The sequence below is a fragment of the Nuphar pumila genome, chromosome 13, assembly GCF_984573655.1.
Source record: "Nuphar pumila chromosome 13, dmNupPumi1.hap1.1, whole genome shotgun sequence".
Classification (NCBI taxonomy): Eukaryota; Viridiplantae; Streptophyta; class Magnoliopsida; order Nymphaeales; family Nymphaeaceae; genus Nuphar; species Nuphar pumila.
In genome coordinates this window covers 100,676,034-100,694,568 of record NC_143261.1, presented here as the reverse complement: position 1 = coordinate 100,694,568, position 18,535 = coordinate 100,676,034, and the positions used below count along the sequence as shown (strand labels likewise).

Here is an 18,535-nt window from a genome sequence, read left to right as displayed (position 1 = left end):
GGGAGGTGATCCCAATAACACACACTCAACCACTGGCTTTTGTGTCTTTTTAGGGGAATCATTAATCTCGTGGAGGTGTAAAAAGCAGCAGAAGGTATCTCTCTCATCCACCGAAGCTGAATACAGAGCCATGGCAACCACGACCATGAAAGTAGTTTGGCTCTGACGACTGCTTGCTGACATGGGAACTGAAGCAACAAAGGCTTCACAAATGTGTTGTGACAACAAAAGTGCGATCTACATTGCCAGTAACAGAACATTCCACGAACGCACCAAACACATCGAAATGGATTGTCACTACGTCAGAGAAGAATATCTACACGGGATAATTGATTTGCCATATGTCACTTTAGAATATCAGTTAGCAGACTTCTTTACAAAGCCTCTCGCTGCTCCCCGATTTCACTTTCTCTTAGACAAACTTTCGCTCATTGTACCGTAAGTTTGAGGGGGAGTGTTAAAATGTAAAACTGTACATATATGTATATATAATAATATTATATTATTATATATATAAATACATTTTTCATTTCTTTCTTTTCTGTAATTTTTTTCCTTTATTTTTATTTTGTCTTTATGTCATCTAGTTCAGTTTGAACTAGAATGACTGTTGCTAGTCAAGTCCTGTCCAGACTTGACTAGCAATAGAGCTGTTGGACTGACACATTCCAACAGCTCTAAATAGAGTTGTTGGACTGTGCCCAACAACTCTATTGAGTCCTCTTTCAGCTGTGTATATAAAGGGGTGCAGCCCCTCTTGTATTTAACTCCAATGCTTCTTAAACAATTGGTTTTTCATATCAATAAAGAATACATTTTTATTTTTATTTTGTTTTCAGTTATACCCTTTTTAAGGGTTATGCTTTAGTGTCATTCTTGACACTTGCCCTTGTTAATCTAAGCTCGTGTTTCGAAGATCCCCATTTCATTTCACGAAGGTCCTTGACCTGCACAGAGAACGGAGTGAATTTGACTGAAGCATGATTATCATCAACAAGTTTAGAAACAGAGACAATATTTTTCTTGATATTGGGAGCATGAAGGACATCAGAAAGTTCAAGAGTAGAACGTGACATGGGAATGCCACATTTTCCAACATGGGAAACATGATGGTAGGATCCATCTCCAGTGACAATTTTACTTTTGCCAAAATAAGGAATAGGTTTAGAAAGTTTACCTGCATCGCCAGTCACGTGAGTAACTGCCCCTGAGTCAACGAACCAGGTGCCTTGATCATTCTGCTTTAATTTCAATTCTGACAAGGCGGATATCAACAAATCTCTAATCTCTCTTGTCTCTTATATTGTTGGACTTTCTTTTTTGTTCTGTCTGTGGAGTCTTTCCTTTATTTTCAAGATTGTGCCAACAATTTGCCTTGATATGCCCCCTTTTGTTACAAAGTAAGCAAGTGGGAATAGATCTTTGTCCCTGAGCATGAATCAACATATTTGGGGTGGGAAGCAATCCACGTCCTTCGTATCCATTTCGCCCTTGTCCCCCTTGCCATCGTCCTCGACCATAAGTCATCCCTGTGGCAAAAACTTCTTGGGAATTTGCATGAGCATGAGTTTCTTCAGAAAATCCCTTTAGTCATTTCATACTGAATTAATTTAGCTCGCAACTCATCAAAAGTAAGAAGGGCAGGTAGACACAGTAGTGAAGTGACGATCATATTATAGTTGGATCCCAATCCACTCAGAATTTGTTGCACCATATCATTGTCACTCACCGCACATCCTATAACTGTAAGTTGGTCTGTGATAGTCTTCATCTTGTTTAGATATTCCATGATGGTCATGAAATCTTTTCTCAGCAGCTGAAATTCCCTCTTGAGAAAAACCATCCTCGCCTGTGAAACTTGTGAATACGTCTGAACCAATCTCTCCCAAAGTTGCAGGGTTGTACAATTGTCGGGGATTGCAACAAGAACCTCTTGAGACAAGGTAGAAGTGATGTATGCAAATACTGATTGATCTTTCCTTTCCCAGTTGAGGTATTCTGCATTTTTGACATACACAATTGAACTTGCCCCTTTATCATCTTTCTCTTCTCTCATAACAAATTCTAGCGAGACTGGAGTGGTTCCATCCAGGTGACTTAAAAAACCTTGGCTCCTTATAAAAGGAATGATTTGTCTCTTCCAAATCAAGAAGTTTGAGGTGATTAACTTTTCGAAAACAAGCTGATTGAGAAAATTCGAAGAAAGATTCAATTGGGAAGAATGAGAATCTATGAAGAAAGGAAATTTAACAAGGGTATTCACGAAGAGCTCAGTCTACTGCCAGAGAAGTTTGTTGATCGCCTCTTTTTTTTAGAAGCTGAGTAACCTTCAAAAACTAGCAATGAGAAACTGCCAGATCTCCAAATCTAAGTTTTCCCTTCCACCTTTTTTTATAAGATTTGAGATTAATGCAATGGAACTCCTCACACGTTGAACAGAATTCGAAACTAACTGTATCTTCAGACAAAACGCAATGTGAATACCAGTTGTGACAGCGAGAAGAAATAGACTGCAAGGGGAGACACTTGAAGAAATAAGAATCAGATTGAAAAACTGTTGTCACACAGCAAATCTGGATAGCAAAAAAAAACTTAATATTTCATATCTGACCCAACTTCACAGTCAAATCTGAATATTCCAGTCCAAGTGAGAAAGAAGAAGGGATGCAGAGAGGGTACAGATCTGGCGCACCAGATCTGAATATACCAGACGAAGAAGAAGGTGGGTCGACTTTAGTGATTCACGTGAAACAGAAGATTCACGTGAAACGAGTTTTCCCCCTTTTTTTTGGCACACGGGATTTACGTGAACAAAGGATTCACGTGAGCTCCTCACAGGTGAATTTAGGGATTCACGTGAGACGTGAATCCACCAGAAAAGAACTAGAGAAGAAATGAAGAAACGAGAGATGAAGAAGGAACAAAACTGAAAAAGACAAGAGATGAAGGGATCCTCAAACCTCTGGTCGGACGCACCTTTTGAAAGCCTCTTCAACCCCTAGATGGATCTCGGCTTTGATACCATGTTAGAATCCTTTGTAGAACCTGTATTGAGAGAAAGAGAGAAGAATAGAAGAATAGAAGAAGAAGGGTTGCAGCTGTCACGATTTCCTAAAGACATATATTTATATGTTTTGGTATACAAAATGGATCCAGGTCTGGTATAATATCCAGACCCAGAATACAATGTACACTAGAACCCATATGGACCCGAGTCGGGTATATGATACAACTTTTTCAGAACTCACAAAAAGGTGTCTATTGAAGACACTACAAGCATGACCCTTGAAAGGGTATAAATGAAAGAACACTCGAAAAATAAATAATATTTTATTCATACACAAAATGCTTAAGAAGCGTTGATTCATAAGAGAGGGGAATCACCCCTATTTATACACATATGAGAAGAGGAGGAGGAGGGGACTCCATAGTCCAACGACTCTCTATCTAGTCAAGTCTTAACTAAGACTTGACTAGTTTATTCAAACTAGTTCTATTTGAACTAGATAATAAAACAGAAAAATAAAGAAAAGAAAAATACAAAAATATATATATAATAATATAATATAATATTATTATATATATATTACATTTTTACATTGGACCCAAAAGTGGTCATCTCTCTTGTGTTGAGTAAGTGACTTATTGAAGAATCACATTGATTCGTGACATTCATAACAGCTAATTCTCTTGTACTCTATAAATATGGGAACCCTACTATACATATACAATTTTGAGAGACAAATAAAACTCTTCATATTATGTGTGTGCTATTTTGAGATCTTGTGAGCCCTTGTGAGCATTGTGCTTGTTTGCTTGTAAAGCATTACTGTGATTTTAAGAATATTTATTCTTTAAACCACTTCATTACAGAGATGTCCTACTATTTTAGACATGCACACACAAGGTGCTACCTTGAACAACTTTAATGGTTGTCAAGATGAACAACTATAATGGACATCAAGAAGTTCATATTTGTCGCTCCTACTAAATCTTGAACACCTTTGGTGGCTTTTACAATGTTGCCAAGGGCATACTGGTGAGTCTATAAATTAAGCATTAAAAGATGTCTCGCTCCCAAATCACAATGAGTAAATGAACCTATTCTTACAATGTGTGTAATTACAGCTTTTCAAAAGTGTTAGCATCAAACAGGCATTGCAAACATTAACCACCCCTCGACACACACACACACACACACACACACACACACACACACACACACACACACACACACACACACACACACACACACAAATTTAACAGTATAAGCATGCCTCTATGGACAAACCCAACAGAATGATCAAATGGTGCACATAGCCACAAATCTCTAATAAGACCTATCAACCATGTTGGAAAATGATGTCAAGTGCTGGACCAACAAACAGAAAAAAGGAGCATAACATTAATTGCATAGATCAAGAAAAGAAAACCCAAAAGATCACTACAAAAATCTTATGTGGGATAACCATTTTCTATGGGGCCAAAATGTGCACTTATAAATCTAAGCAAGCAAGATTACCTGTTTGTGTGGCAGAAGCATGACTTGAGAAACTGTTGACACAGAAACTTGTCCGACCACTTGAAAATTCAGCAAATTTATTCATCTCTAGACTAGCTGTACGCACTAATGATAATTTTCCTTTTGATACAAAATAGACAACGCAGAAGTATGGGTCTAAAACCGTGGTGGATGTGCCTTTTTCAATGAATTTCCTTCATATAAAAAGATGTGCTTTCAGTATATTGCTATGATCAATGATATGCACCACTGAAACAAAAAGTTATTAGAAGCATAGAGGACAACACAAAAAGTGATTAGAAGCATATAAATCAAACATGAAAGAAAGAAATAGTGAGATAACAGTTATGAGTAAATAATAAATTTATTTTGATGAAAAATATCTGCTAGAAGTTCAAATTTCCGAAATAGATCGTGCCTATTGATCATAAAATTAAGGAAGAGAGATAACACTTTTTCTCATGTGCAGGTTCACTGCATCATAAATCAACAGGTTCTTTTCTTTTGAGGAAATACTCATTGAGTTTAATTTAAAAAATTTGTAAACAATGAATCTAACAAATATTGTACAAGGCATAATGTATAGTGCGACAGAATACTGAAAACCCTTTAAAACAATATGATACACCCCCAAAATTTGTAACTGTGTTGTAATATCACCCCAACAGGGGATGTGTTATATAAATTTGACACTGCCAGAAGGTCATTTTTCCAACAGTATCATTTTGTTCTTTTTTCCAGCCACTTTTGGCTCAGATGTTTAGATACATAACAGTTGTTTTTGAGCCCTTAAACACATTTTGCTCACTTTGAGTTTATTTTTTAAGGTTTTCTAGAATTGCCAATTTGGGGCTTTTTGTGGGCATCGTCTCTATTTACTCTATGATCTAAATCAAAGTGTAGATGAAATCAATTTTTACTCTCTGCATGTGCAACTTTCTCCTACCTTGAGAGGTTGCATCGCTGTGAGCGCCTACGAGTGTAGGTGATGTAAGACACGGGTTGTGGGGCACAAACGGGATTTATCGTGTGAGCTGTAAACAAATAAAGTGATTATTAAAATACAAGAAGTATTGACCGAGTCGGGGTTGACCCCATACAATGGAAATAAGGGGCGACATGTATGGGCTCGGCAACTCGAAGGCCGATCGACCCCAACCCAAAATACAACATACCTTAGGGTTTTGAACTTGCAATGTCCCAACACATAGTGACGTGCACTAACAGCTCCTACCAACAAGCGAAGACCCATTTGGTCCTACCGAAAAGAAAAATCAGGCAGGGGCATCATCCCTGCCGGCCGGAAAAGGGAGGCGGCAGGAGCGTGCCCCTGCCTGTTGAAATTACAAAAGCGATAGGGGGCAAGCCCTTGCCTGCCAAAAATAGAGGGGCGACAACGGGTGAACCCCTGCCTGCCGATAACTGAGAGGCAGTAGGGGTGTCCCCTGTCTGCCCAGAACTGAGAGGCGGAAGGGGGCAAGCCCCTGCTTGCCAACAACAGAAAGGGAGAGAGAGAGAGAGATGGAAGGCGTGACAAGGGGCCGCCAACCTCCTGCCGACCTTCCAGCGAACACAAAGAGAGAGGGGAGGCGCAGCAGGGGATTGTCGGCCTCCTGCCGGCCTCCCGACGAACGTAGAGAGAGGGGGGGAGGCACAACACAGGGTTGTCGGCCTCCCGGCGATCGCAGAGAGAGGGGAGGCACGACAGGGGGTCGTCGACCTCCTGTCGTCCTCCCAGCGATTGCAGAGAGGGAGGGGAGGGGAGGCACGGCAGGGGGTCGTCGGCCTCCTGTCGTCCTCTCGACGCACACATAGGGAGAGGGGAGGCATGGAAGGGGGTCGTCAGCCTCCTAGCGTACACAGAGAGAAAAGGGGAGAAGGAGAGAGGGACGATGCTTACTTGAGAGAGGGTCGGCGTCGTCGGCTGGTGTTGTCGCACACAGGATCCGAGGAACGAGAGAGAGAGAAGGCGGTGTCGATGTCGGTCTCCCCTGTGGAGTCGTCGGCGATAGCTGTGACAGGTCATCAAAGAGGGAGAGGAAGACAGGGAGGAAGTGGGGACCTGCGAGGTCGCAGGTGACAGCGATCTGAAAAAGGAGGCGGCGGTGGTGGGGCTTGCCGAAAATCACAACAAGAGACGTCAGGAGGAGGGCGTATCTGGAAGGGGGGCGATGTCATGCGAGGTCGATGTCGACGATCATCGAGGTACGCCGGACGGGAGGAAGCGAGTGAGAGGCGGGCGTCTGGCTCGTTGGGGGTTGCAGAGAGGGGAGGTCACGAGAAGTGAGAGCAGGGAGGGCTCAGGTTGAGAGCCCTCCCTCCCCTCTGCGCGATTTTAAAGGGCACGGAGGGGGAGAGATTCAAGAAACCCTCAAAAGGTTTCCCTTTTCAATCAAGGGGGAAAGGGAAAAGCGGCACAGAGGGTTTAAAAGACGTTCGCCCCTGCATCGCATTCGTATAACCCTAATGGGTATTATGGATCCGGGTAGGATCCGGATCCGACCCGGTCCAAGTTTTTTTTAATCACATGGGTCTTATATGAGAATTGTTAGATATATTAAAAAATCTATTAACCTTGATTTATTTTTATCATCCTCTTCCTCCCTAGAAGTCATTGCATATTCTGACTCTGATTGGGGAGGGTATATCAATGATAGACGCTCAACCACTGGTTTATGTGTTTTTGTAGGTGATTCTCTAATCTCATGGCGATGCAAAAAGCAGCAGAAGGTGTCCCTCTCGACTGAAACTGAGTATCGGACCATGACAACCACTACGTCGAAATTAGTTTGGTTGAGGCAACTTCTAGAAAACTTGGGGGTTCATACTGCATAACCTTCAAAATTATGTTGTGACAACAAGAGCGATGTTTACATTGCAAGCAATCATACATTTCATGAAAGAACGAAACGTATTGAGATGGATTGCCACTACGTTCGTGAACACTTCTTGCGAAAGACCATCAACTACCTTATGTTCCATCAGAATACCAACTCGCGGACTTCTTCACCAAAGCGCTACCATCACCCAGATTCCACTTCCTACTTGGGAAACTCTCGGTGGTTGTACCATGAGTTTGAGGGGGGTGTTAAGATATGCTATGGTATGCATATACATATATGTATATGTATGTTTAAGTATGTGTTGTAAACCGAAATACCCATCAAGGGTATTTCGGTTCTTTCACTATAATAGGCGTCAGTCCAATAGGGGCTGACAACCATTTTTATTTTCCTTTTATTTTTATTTCTTTTTCTAACTTTTTATCCTTTTTATTTTTATCAGGTTTTGGATCATTGGGAGCAGCTCCAATATGACTGTTGGAGTTGCTCCCAACAGTCAGAATTCTGACCCAATAGCCCCCTCTCTTGTTCTATAAATTGGCCTTGAAGGCCTTGTATTTGAATAATACTCTCTTGTGCGAATATATGTAATATTAATTTGTTAGACCCTTGTGTGTGGGTGGTTCGGTGATTCAATCAAGCATTCCACTTGATTGAAAGTGTGTTCTTGCATGTGTATCGGATCACTTCATTACATGTATAACACACATTCTCCACAAAGATTTGTGCATGCTACCCACACATCATATGGGTCCAATCAACTCTTATGACAACTACTTTGATTTGCTATGGTGTAACAGCAAATGCACATAAAGACGCATGGGCACAACATACACATGGACAACCTTTGTAATAAATACCTTGAGAGAGCATTACGAGTGGTAGATCCTAAGACAAGCTTCTTAATTTCAGATTTAACAACTTCATTAGATATTGCAGCCATTATATCATCTGCCTCAATCACCAATGTCTCTGCTTCTACCTAAATATGCAACATGAGCAAATAAATTATGTTTGCACCCCAACAGCAAACTGCAAATTGTAAAGGGAGCATGAATGAGAAAATTGAAATTTGAGACTAAGGATTCCAAAAAAACACAGCAGAAGCTGGCTCTTACTAGTAAAAATTCATAAAGATACTCTACTGATATTTACATAAATTTTTAACCAGCCTAAATCAGGCCTCTGTTTTTTTTCTTTCTTTCTTTTGGGTGGGTTGGGGGAAGGAAAAGTAGTGCAGCAAAAAATCAGGCCCCTGATATTGAAGAAAATTACATCATATTATATAATCAAAGAACTATAACCATAAGTCAAGTTACCAAAGTTTTTAGACTATGACTTGCACATGTTCCAATGACATGAATGGTCTGGGAGCAATTTAATCTCCACGAAATAACTAAGTCATGATCATGTTGAGGTCCTTGCTTGCAAGTACTCGTTTAGAAAAGAACATACCATTATGGACAAAAACTAAGACCAGTTCAACTGCAACCACAAGTTGATTAGTCAGGATTTGACAAAGACTACACTCAAAAGTGTCAATAGGTAACCAATAGGTTTAAGTCATGTCAAATGAATCTTTGGCTTGATGATAGGTCAGGAAGGACAAATGTCACTACAAAATGCAAAATTAGCCATAAATGCATCAAAATATACAGAAGCACCCTTGTGGATAAAACCACATGTATGTATATGCATATGCATTATGGTTTTCACCTTTCAAAAGGATCACCACAATCTAAGCATCAACATTCAAAACTAATAGGAAAGCATTTGTAGGGTGAATAGATTTCACATTCCTATGTTCACGAATGTTTTAAAATCTATTTGGTCAAGAAAAGAAAAGGGAAAGAGAATTGAGACCTTTCTCTGAGCACACATTCGTTGGTAAGGAGCAAGCAGCTCATTTGTCTTTGATTCTATTTCCTCAGTATATGCAGAAGCTATATTATTCAGGAATGTTTTAAAATCTATTTGGTCAAGAAAAGAAAAGGGAAAGAGAATTGAGACCTTTCTCTGAGCACACATTCGTTGGTAAGGAGAAAGCAGCTCATTTGTCTTTGATTCTATTTCCTCAATATATGCAGAAGCTATATCCTTGTGAACTGCAGAGATTGGAAGTGGTCCCACTGCATGTACAAAACATGGTCAGTAAACATAAGCAGGCAATAGTTAAGATATTTTCCATGAGAAGATTCAGTTTTAACTAGTGAAAAATATTCAGTATCAAGTATCATTTTCAGATTATCTTCATTATCATGCATCTACTTCAAAAGAATTTGTGCAGACATCATTTCTATTATGACTTTTGTATCAAACTTTTACTGCATGAAATATGAATTTAAAAGGTTCTTTCAATGTAGTAACACGATTTTTTGAGCCATGAAATTTTCAAACATATCTGTGTGCCATCAAGTTTTCATGCCACTGAAAAACCAACCTGCATGTCATCGCAGTCCAAAACCCATTTCCTACTAAACAAACCTTGTAGGTCATATCTATAGGGTCTGATCTCCAAAAAGATTCATATAGATATTCAACTTTGATTGATATTTTGGTATGCAAAATCTGTTTTCTTAAATGGTTACTTAACCTTCTTAAACATTTCATTTCCTTTAATATTAGTTGGTTCCTATCTTTTCTTACAATTCCATTGTGCCAAAAACAAAAGAGATCCTGCTCAAATGTCATTGGTCTAACACCTTTTTGTTGCATTGATATAAGAGTGATCTTAGTGTAATGAAACGGTGATCTTCTACAAATGCACTTGAATCCACCAAAGAAAGTCTATAAAGACACTTCAAGCAAACCCATAAAAGGGTATAAAAGGAAGAACATAACAATAAATAAATAAATCTTTATTGAGAATAAGAATGCTTAAGAAGCATTCAAGAGAACACTTTACAATGGAGGGGTTCACCCCTATTTATACAAGAAGGAAAGAAGTATGAAGAGCTCTTCCAATAGAGTCTTTGGACCTAGTCCAACGGCTCTATTTCTAGGCGTTGGACTAGGTCCAACGACTAGGACTTTAGTCAAGATCTAAATAGATCTTGACTACGTAGTTTAAATTGAACTACAAAATAAAAGGAAAAAAAAGAAAAGAATAATAAAATAAATATATATTATATAATTATTTTATTATTATATATATAATATATATTACATGTTTACATTTTAACACTCCCCCTCAAACTTACGGTACAATGAGCAAAAGTTTGTCTAAGAGAAAGTGAAATCTGGGAGCAGCTAGAGGCTTTGTGAAGAAATCTGCTAATTGATATTCTGATGTAACATATGACAGATCAATGATTCCATGTAAGTACTTACCTTTGACATAGTGACAGTCTATCTCAATGTGTTTGGTGTGTTCATGGAATGTCTGGATGCTTGTAATGTAGATGACACTTTTGTTGTCAGTGTCACAACACATTTTTTGTGCTTGCGTCGCTTCAGCTCCCATATTTGCTAGCAATCGTTTGAGCCAAACAACTTCCATAGTGGTGGTTGTCATGGCTTTGTATTCAACTTCAGTGGTGGAAAGTGCGACCTTCTGCTACTTCTTGCACCTCCACAAAATCAAGGATTCACTTAAGAATACACAAAAACCAGTGGTTGATTGTCTATTATTGGGATCACCTCCCCAGTCAGCATCAAAATATGCAATTAAATTTAAACATGATGAAGCAGATAAGAAGAGTCCTCGTGAAAGAGAAGACTTTAAGTATCTAATGATATGCAAAACTGCTCTCATATGCACAGAGGTGTGAGCATGCTGAAACTAACTAGCAGTGTGAACAACATGTGCTATATCTGGCCTAGTAATGGAAAGATAAGAAAGAGCTCTAATAAGCTATCTATAAGGAGTAGGATCGTCAAGAAGTTCTCCATCATCAATTTTTATATTAACGTTGACAACTTCAGGAGTGTCGACTTTCTTATCATTTGTAATTCCAGACCTAAAAACAATATCAAAAGCAAATTTAAATTGAGATATCAAATACCCCCGAGGGGAATAAGTAACTTCAATACCTAAAAAATATTTTAATAAACCTAAGTTAATCATTTCAAAGTGAGTTTTAAGAAGAGTTTTGATATTTGCAACTCCCTGTTTATCGCCTCCGGTGATGATAATATCATCCACATAAAGGAGAATAATGATGCATGCATCAAATTTCTTAATAAACAAAGTAGTATCAGTTAAACAAGGTTGAAAACCAATATCAAGCATAACATAACTAAATTTGTCATACCAGGCTTTTGGAGCCTGTTTAAGACCATAAAGAGCTTATTCAAGACAAAGAGCTTTATCCTTAGGGATACTAATACCAGATGGGGCTTCCATGTATACTTCTTCAGTGAGATTCTCATTCAAAAACGCATTTTTGACATCTAATTGAAGGATAGGCCATTTTCTAATGGAGGCCAAAGTTATTAAGGTTTTGCCAGTGGTCATATGGGCCACAGAAACGAATGTTTCTTCATAATCGATGTCATACTCTTGGGCATATCCTTTTGCCACTAGACAGGCCTTATACCTTTTTAAGGTTTCATCACTTTTTGTTTTGACTTTGTATACCCACCAGCAGCCTATAGGTTTCTTACCCGGAAGACAATCTTGGATAGTCTAGGTGTTGGCCTTTTCTAATACATCCAATTCTATTTTCATGGTTTCTATCCATTCTATATGATTTTTGGCTTGAGAATAGGATGATGGTCTAACATACGATTGTATTAATGCAATGGTTGCCCTATATGTGGGTGAAAAAGATTCATAGGATACAAATTTTTCGGGAGGTCTAGAAATTCTAGACGTCCTTCTGGGTGGAACTTCGAAATATTTTTTTAATGCACATGGAAGATTTGGCTCTCTTCGTCGTGAATATTCTAGACTAACATCCCTATGGTTTTGCTCTCCATTAACATCATTCTCAATAGCAATAGGACTTTGACCATTGGCAAAGTCACATTTATTGAATTTTAAAGTTAGATCAATTAAAAAGGAATATTCAGTGACATCCTTGGATTTTTCAAAGTCAAAGAAGCTTTCTTTTTCCAAAAAGATACATTTCTTGACACATATTTTTTCATTTTGAAAGTCAAAACACCTATAGCCTTTTTTATTATCAGCATATCCTAAAAAGGCACATGGAATTGCACGATGAGAGAGTTTGTCATTTTTGTTGGTAAAAACAAAACATTTACATCTAAAGATTCTTAATCTAGAACAGTCTGGAGCTAAATTGATAAGTTTTTCTATTGGAGTTATATTTTTTAACAAGGAAGATGGCATCTTATTGATGAGATAGCTAGCAGTTAGGACGCCTTCAGCCTAAAAACTTTTTAGAACTCGATTTACAATTAGCAAGGTCCTAGTAGTTTCCATAATATGCCGATGTTTACGTTCGGCTAGGCCATTTTGTTGTGGAGTATGTGGACATGATCTTTGATGTGTAATGCCATGTAAATTGAGATAGTCTTTGAATTCTTTGGAAATAAACTCTCTCCCTGAATCAGTGTGAAAATGGAAATATAATTCTGAAACTTATTTTTAACCAATTTATGAAATATTTAAAAGTTAGAAAAAAACTTCAGATTTATATTTAAGAAAATAAATCCAAGTATGTCTAGAAAAGCCATCAACAAAAATGACACAATATGCATAATCACCTTTAAAAATAATTGTTGTGGGGCCCCAAACATCCGAATGTATTAACTCAAGTAGTTGTAAAGAAACAAAAGTTCTAATAAGAAAACGTAATCTTTTCATTTTGCCAAGAATGCAACTTTTACAAGAAAAACTTTCAGAATTACAAAATTTTACCAAACTTGAAAAATATTGAATTTTAGACATGTGAAGATGGCCAAGTCTTTTGTGCCATAAATCCAATTCTAATTTCTGAACATTATAAAAAATGCATTCTTGGGCAATTCCAAAAAGTCCATGTAATAGAGTCATCCTTCTTTATGGCCTTCCCCAATCAGCTTTCCTGACTGACAATCCTGTACCCAACATCCATGAGAAGAGAAGGAGATATTACATCCATATTCAGATATTTGTGAAACAGATAAGAGATTCAAATTTAGTTTAGGGATATATTTAACTTCTGAAATAAAAAAAAAAATTGGATTTATGATTTTTTTTTAAACATCCTACTCCTTTTATTTCAAAAGATGTGCCATCGGCTGTAAAAACTTTGACACACTTGAGTTATTTTTAAGGCATTCAGATAGACTATTGACATTCGGGGTCATGTAAAAAGAAGCACCAGAATCTAAAAGCCAAGGAAAGTTACCCGAACCGGAGAAAGATGCAACAACCGCTCCAATTGAGGCTTCAGTTGAGGAGGATATCCCTTTGAGAAGAGGTTGAAGAATTTTCATCAATTGAGTCATAGATACAGGTGCATCTTGATCTTTTGACTCAGATTCAACAGATGCAACTCTTTTTCTTCTTTTCTTTTTAATTTTGGACATTGAGGCCTATAGTCACTGGTTCATGACACTGATGACAAATGACTTTTCTTTTGTCAAAGTCACTATTTTGCCTTCCAAAATGAGGTGGCTTGTAAGTACGAGTATGATTTCTCGGTCTAGATACAGCTAAAACCGAGTCATCATCAACTTTTAGAATACTTTTTCTAAGTCTATTTTCCTCCATAGTGAGCTCTTCTATAGTATCAACAATAGAAAAAAAAATCCATGATGTAAAAGGGCCGATTTGGTGGATTCAAACTCCGGCCTTAGACCATTTACAAATTGATAGAAATGTTCCATATCGAGTTACTTTTGGCGGAGCTCGATATCTTCGGCACAATGTCATTTGGGCTCAAGAAGAGCCAACTGTTCCCAAAGTTCGGATAACTCATTGTAATACTCTCAAATAGTTTTGTATCTTTGAGTCATTGTCTGAACTTTGTCTTGTAAATTGCACACATGTGCAATATCTTTAAGGGAATACATGTTTTTAAGGTATTCCCAAGCCTTATCGGCATGCTCAAACTTAGCAAGACTAGAGCATTTTTTAATGTCTATGCTATTAATTAGCCATGACATAATTTTTGCATGCCCTATCCTCCACTCTTTTCATTTCTTTTCATAAGTGGCTAACGCCTTGCTCTTCTCCTCTTCCGTTAGAGAAACCTCTTTATCACCCTCTTTTTGTAGCGCAAGTCCTCCTTTCTTCAAACAAATCTTTTTAAGCCAAGAAGAAGGTGATGAAACACCTTTTACAAATAAGGCGCAGAAATGAAGGCAAAAGTGCTTCAAGATCTACGATCTCCGCAGCTCTGATACCATGTAATAAAATGGTGATCTTCTACAAATGCACTTGAATCCACCAAAGAATGTCTATAAAGACACTTCACGCAAACCCATAAAAGGGTATAAAAGGAAGAACACAACAATGAATAAATAAATCTTTATTGAGAATAAGAATGCTTAAGAAGCATTAAGAGAACACCTTATAATGGAGGGGTTCACCCCTATTTATACAAGAAGGAAAGAGGTATGGAAGAGCTCTTAGAGATCTCTTCCAATAGAATCGCTCTATTTCTAGCCGTTGGATTAGGTTCAACAGCTAGGACTTTAGTCAAGATCTAAATAGATCTTGACTACATACTTCAAATTGAACTACAAAATAAAAGGAAAAAAAAGAAAAGAATAATAAAATAAATATATATTATATAATTTTATTATTATTATTATTATATATATAATATATGTATTACATGTTTACATTTTAACACAGTGCACAAACACATCAATGTCTCAGCCTTCACAATCTGTGTGATCCTGTGAAAATCAACATAAGATTAAAAATTATCTCCCCTATTTTTCATGCCCAGAGAATATATAGGTGATAATCAAGTCTAGATGGATGAAATCTATCAAAACATCTCAGACTCTTCACGATGAAATCTCTACTTGAATTTATGCAAAAAAAGTTCACATGGTGAAATTAGAGGTGATGTAAATCTATGACAACGGATCTTCGTAAATGAACTTTTTACATGGATATATATGCCACACATAAATCAACAGATTGTCATTTTACTTATGTTCTAAAACAATAGTTTCAGATCAAACCCCTCCAAAAAGATTACCAACTTATTAAATTTGACATACTTCGGCTGGGAATCATTGCAATTCGTGGTCGTACATGTAGGATCTTGAATAAAAGTTTTCTTCCATCAGAAATGAAGTTCTCTAGTGCCCATCTAAGCGCAAGCTTGCTGTTCCTTTTTCCGCTGGCAGCGATAGCTACTTTTATAGCTGAAGGAGATGGAGATGTATGTTCTTTCTCCATGTTAGGCACTTCCATTTGCCCTTCTGTGCCAGATATTTCAGATATTCTTCTCTCTGCTAGGAAAGGAATTGGATACATGAAAAGCATTAGTACAGCATCCAGAGTAGACTATTCTAATGCTATAAGAGGATCCACTACTCTTGAGAAACACAATGACCAATTGGGTCTCTCGGATCAAAACTGTTAAATAATCACTAACTTGTTTGGTTTAGCATTGATGCTAATTGGCTCAGCTCACAAAATGTAAAACCCGATTCCGCATCCAAATCTGTTCCAATGAAATAGTTCCAAGCCAGTTTTACAAATCTTAATCGGAGATACGTTTGACATTTTTAACCGACATAAACGCCTACATTGAGAAATCCTGAAACCAAGAAAAAGGTCCTAGAAAGAAAACTTGAACAAAGAGAATCAAAAGGCATCTGCTTTTTCTCTTCTTGCTCTAATAGCATCTTTGACCATAAAAAGTCACCACTATTAACAAAAACCCAAAAAAAAAAGAACAATTGCATTGTGATTATGAAATCACTCAAATCATGAATCCATCGTGTAGCAAATCATAAATGGGGAAAGAAATTCAACTCATATGTTTTGAACACAATTCTTGGTTTCGATTGAAAAGGCATCAATCGATAACTATTGATGAGAACATTGGTGGTGTCGCTTACAACGAAAAAGCCTTCAACCCAATAGAGAACTCAGTACAAGCAACCTCACCTTCAAATTAGATTGCAAATTTACGAGACAGAAAACACAAAAATCCAATCACCGGCTCAGAGAAAACAACAAGTACGCGGAGAAATCTTCAAAAAACCAGGCAATGATTCAACGACCAACGAAGCAAAAACCTTGGAGTTGCAAGAAACATTGCACCAAAAAGAAGGAAACCCATTACCCGGAAGATCCTGCAGCTACAAAGGGAAGAAACTCGGTTGCAGAAACAACTCTTGCTTGCCGGCAAATCTTCGTCTCTTTTCAACCCCGACGTGCGAATGCTCCACTCGGCTACCAGAAACGGAGACCCGCATTTTGTTTTTAATGGAATGGATGCTCATGGTGATCGAGAAGAGGCGAGCACGTTCTCTCTCTCTCTCTCTCTCTCTCTCTCTCTCTGTGTGTGTGATACGTGCAGGGGCGGTAGGGGTTGTCAACGCTTCGAAGCTTCTAAAGATATTTGAACGAGGCACGCAAGCCACGCGCTTCTTTCACTCGCTTCGAAAACTTTAGGGGAACCGCGCTTACATTAAATGCGTCACGAGAAACACGCTTCTTAAAAAAAAGAACCTGCCTTATAAAGATGCACAAAATATTACTTTTAAATTAAAATTGTATTAATCATTTGGGTGTAAAAGAATAAATGATTGTACTACATGACAAATATGATATATTTTTCAAATGCCCTCATTTTTTTCATCCACCCATTGTCCGAACCAACAATCCTTCACCCAAAAAAAACTCAATATATCATTTTGTCTGTGGATTAAGGCAAAACTTCACTTAAATTTCATATTTGCATATATTTTGTGTAGTCTTCAAGAAGCGCACAAAAAATTATATTATTGGTGCAATCTTTTATGGTAATTGTAAAATAACATACTTTATTCTAAAGTTGTAGGAAACTATGCAAAGCTCTCATCTCTTTTCTTTAACCATCACTTAAATATATGTTGGCACCTATTTTTTTTTCAATATTCATAAAATGCAAAAAATTGTTGGATACCGTGCGAACCTCTCTTCTGTAACCCTCACTTAAATGTATATTTACACCAAAGTTGTTTTGTAAACCTCCTTATGATCGTAACTTCGCAAATACCTTAGTAAAATCACATTAATTATTTGTGTTCTTTAAAATTGCAACAATTATTTTTAGAGTTCACTAAAATCGTAATAGTTATTTACAGAGTTCTCTAAAATCACAAAAATATCGTTTTTGTTATAATTTAACATACATTTCTTGTTATAATTCATCAAACATATACGATTCAACAAACATTTTTTTTATAATTCAGCAAACATTTCTTACTATAATTAACTAGACATTTATAATTCAACAAATAATTTTTTTATAATTCAACAAATATTTATAAAATAGTTTAAAATTATATATAATTCACCTATAATATTTAAAATACCAATGTCGATGAATGTGCATGTGACAAAAAAATAGAGCAAGAATGTTCTTAATTATTTATCCCAGATATTATTGGCCTTGCCTCCAATACATAGTAGTTTCTCCTTCGTTCTCCTCACCTTGCTAGGGTCAAAGTGATTCATCAATCATGATAACTTCATCCTTCATGTAAAAATCCACGTGAAAAAAATGGACACGGGTCTAAACTGACCTGAATCCAATTAGGCATCGGGATCGGGGCACCGCCCCCACCGCCCTGCAACCTTAATAGGTTACGCAGGGGGAGGGGGAGGTGGCAGGCCCCCTCCCCCACCTATCGGCTTCCTTCTTCTCCGTGTCCCCTGCACCCCCGGCCACCCGACCCTCAACTTCTTTGTGTTTCCCCCTTCCGGAGCCCTCGTCGGTGGCCTCCTATGCTCTCTCCCATTTGTCAGCCCTTATCTCCCTCTCTTTGTTGTCGGCGATCACCGTCGACCTCCTATTCTCTCCCCTTCGTTATCTTCTTCCTCTCCCTGCGTGCGCTGGCGATGCCCGGTCGACGCACCTTTTACACTCGCCCTCTCGTTGCTTCCCTTTCTGGTAGCCGCACCGATGACCCCCCACCGGCATCCGCCGCCTTGCCGACCGTAGGTAGGGTTTTCCCCTTCCAGTTGTCTCTTTCCTCTTCTTCTGTCTGCCTTCTTCCTTTCATTTTTTCCATCAGGCAGGGAGCAGAGCCTCTTTGCCTCCTC

The 18,535-nt window shown here is 38.0% G+C and overlaps 1 protein-coding gene across 6 annotated transcripts in view; it reads right to left on the bottom strand.

The window, feature by feature from the left end:
- The window catches only part of LOC149819467 (U-box domain-containing protein 35-like), a 41,137-nt gene extending 24,356 nt beyond the window's left edge, over positions 1-16,781 (bottom strand). The window contains exons 1-5 of one of the 6 annotated variants that reach the window (XM_089985596.1): positions 16,569-16,781; positions 15,493-15,729; positions 9,376-9,494; positions 8,226-8,347; positions 4,523-4,716 (exon numbers count right to left, since the gene is read on the bottom strand). In XM_089985596.1, coding sequence (XP_089841722.1) covers positions 4,523-4,716; positions 8,226-8,347; positions 9,376-9,494; positions 15,493-15,688 — 631 coding nt within the window. In that variant the 5' untranslated portion in view covers positions 15,689-15,729; positions 16,569-16,781. Of the gene's footprint in view, positions 1-4,522; positions 4,717-8,225; positions 8,398-9,228; positions 9,315-9,375; positions 9,495-15,492; positions 15,730-16,390; positions 16,535-16,568 lie in introns of those variants that run through there. The other 5 variants (XM_089985595.1, XM_089985597.1, XM_089985598.1 and 2 more) reach the window with 5 other exon arrangements.
- Positions 16,782-18,535: the final 1,754 nt, after the last annotated feature.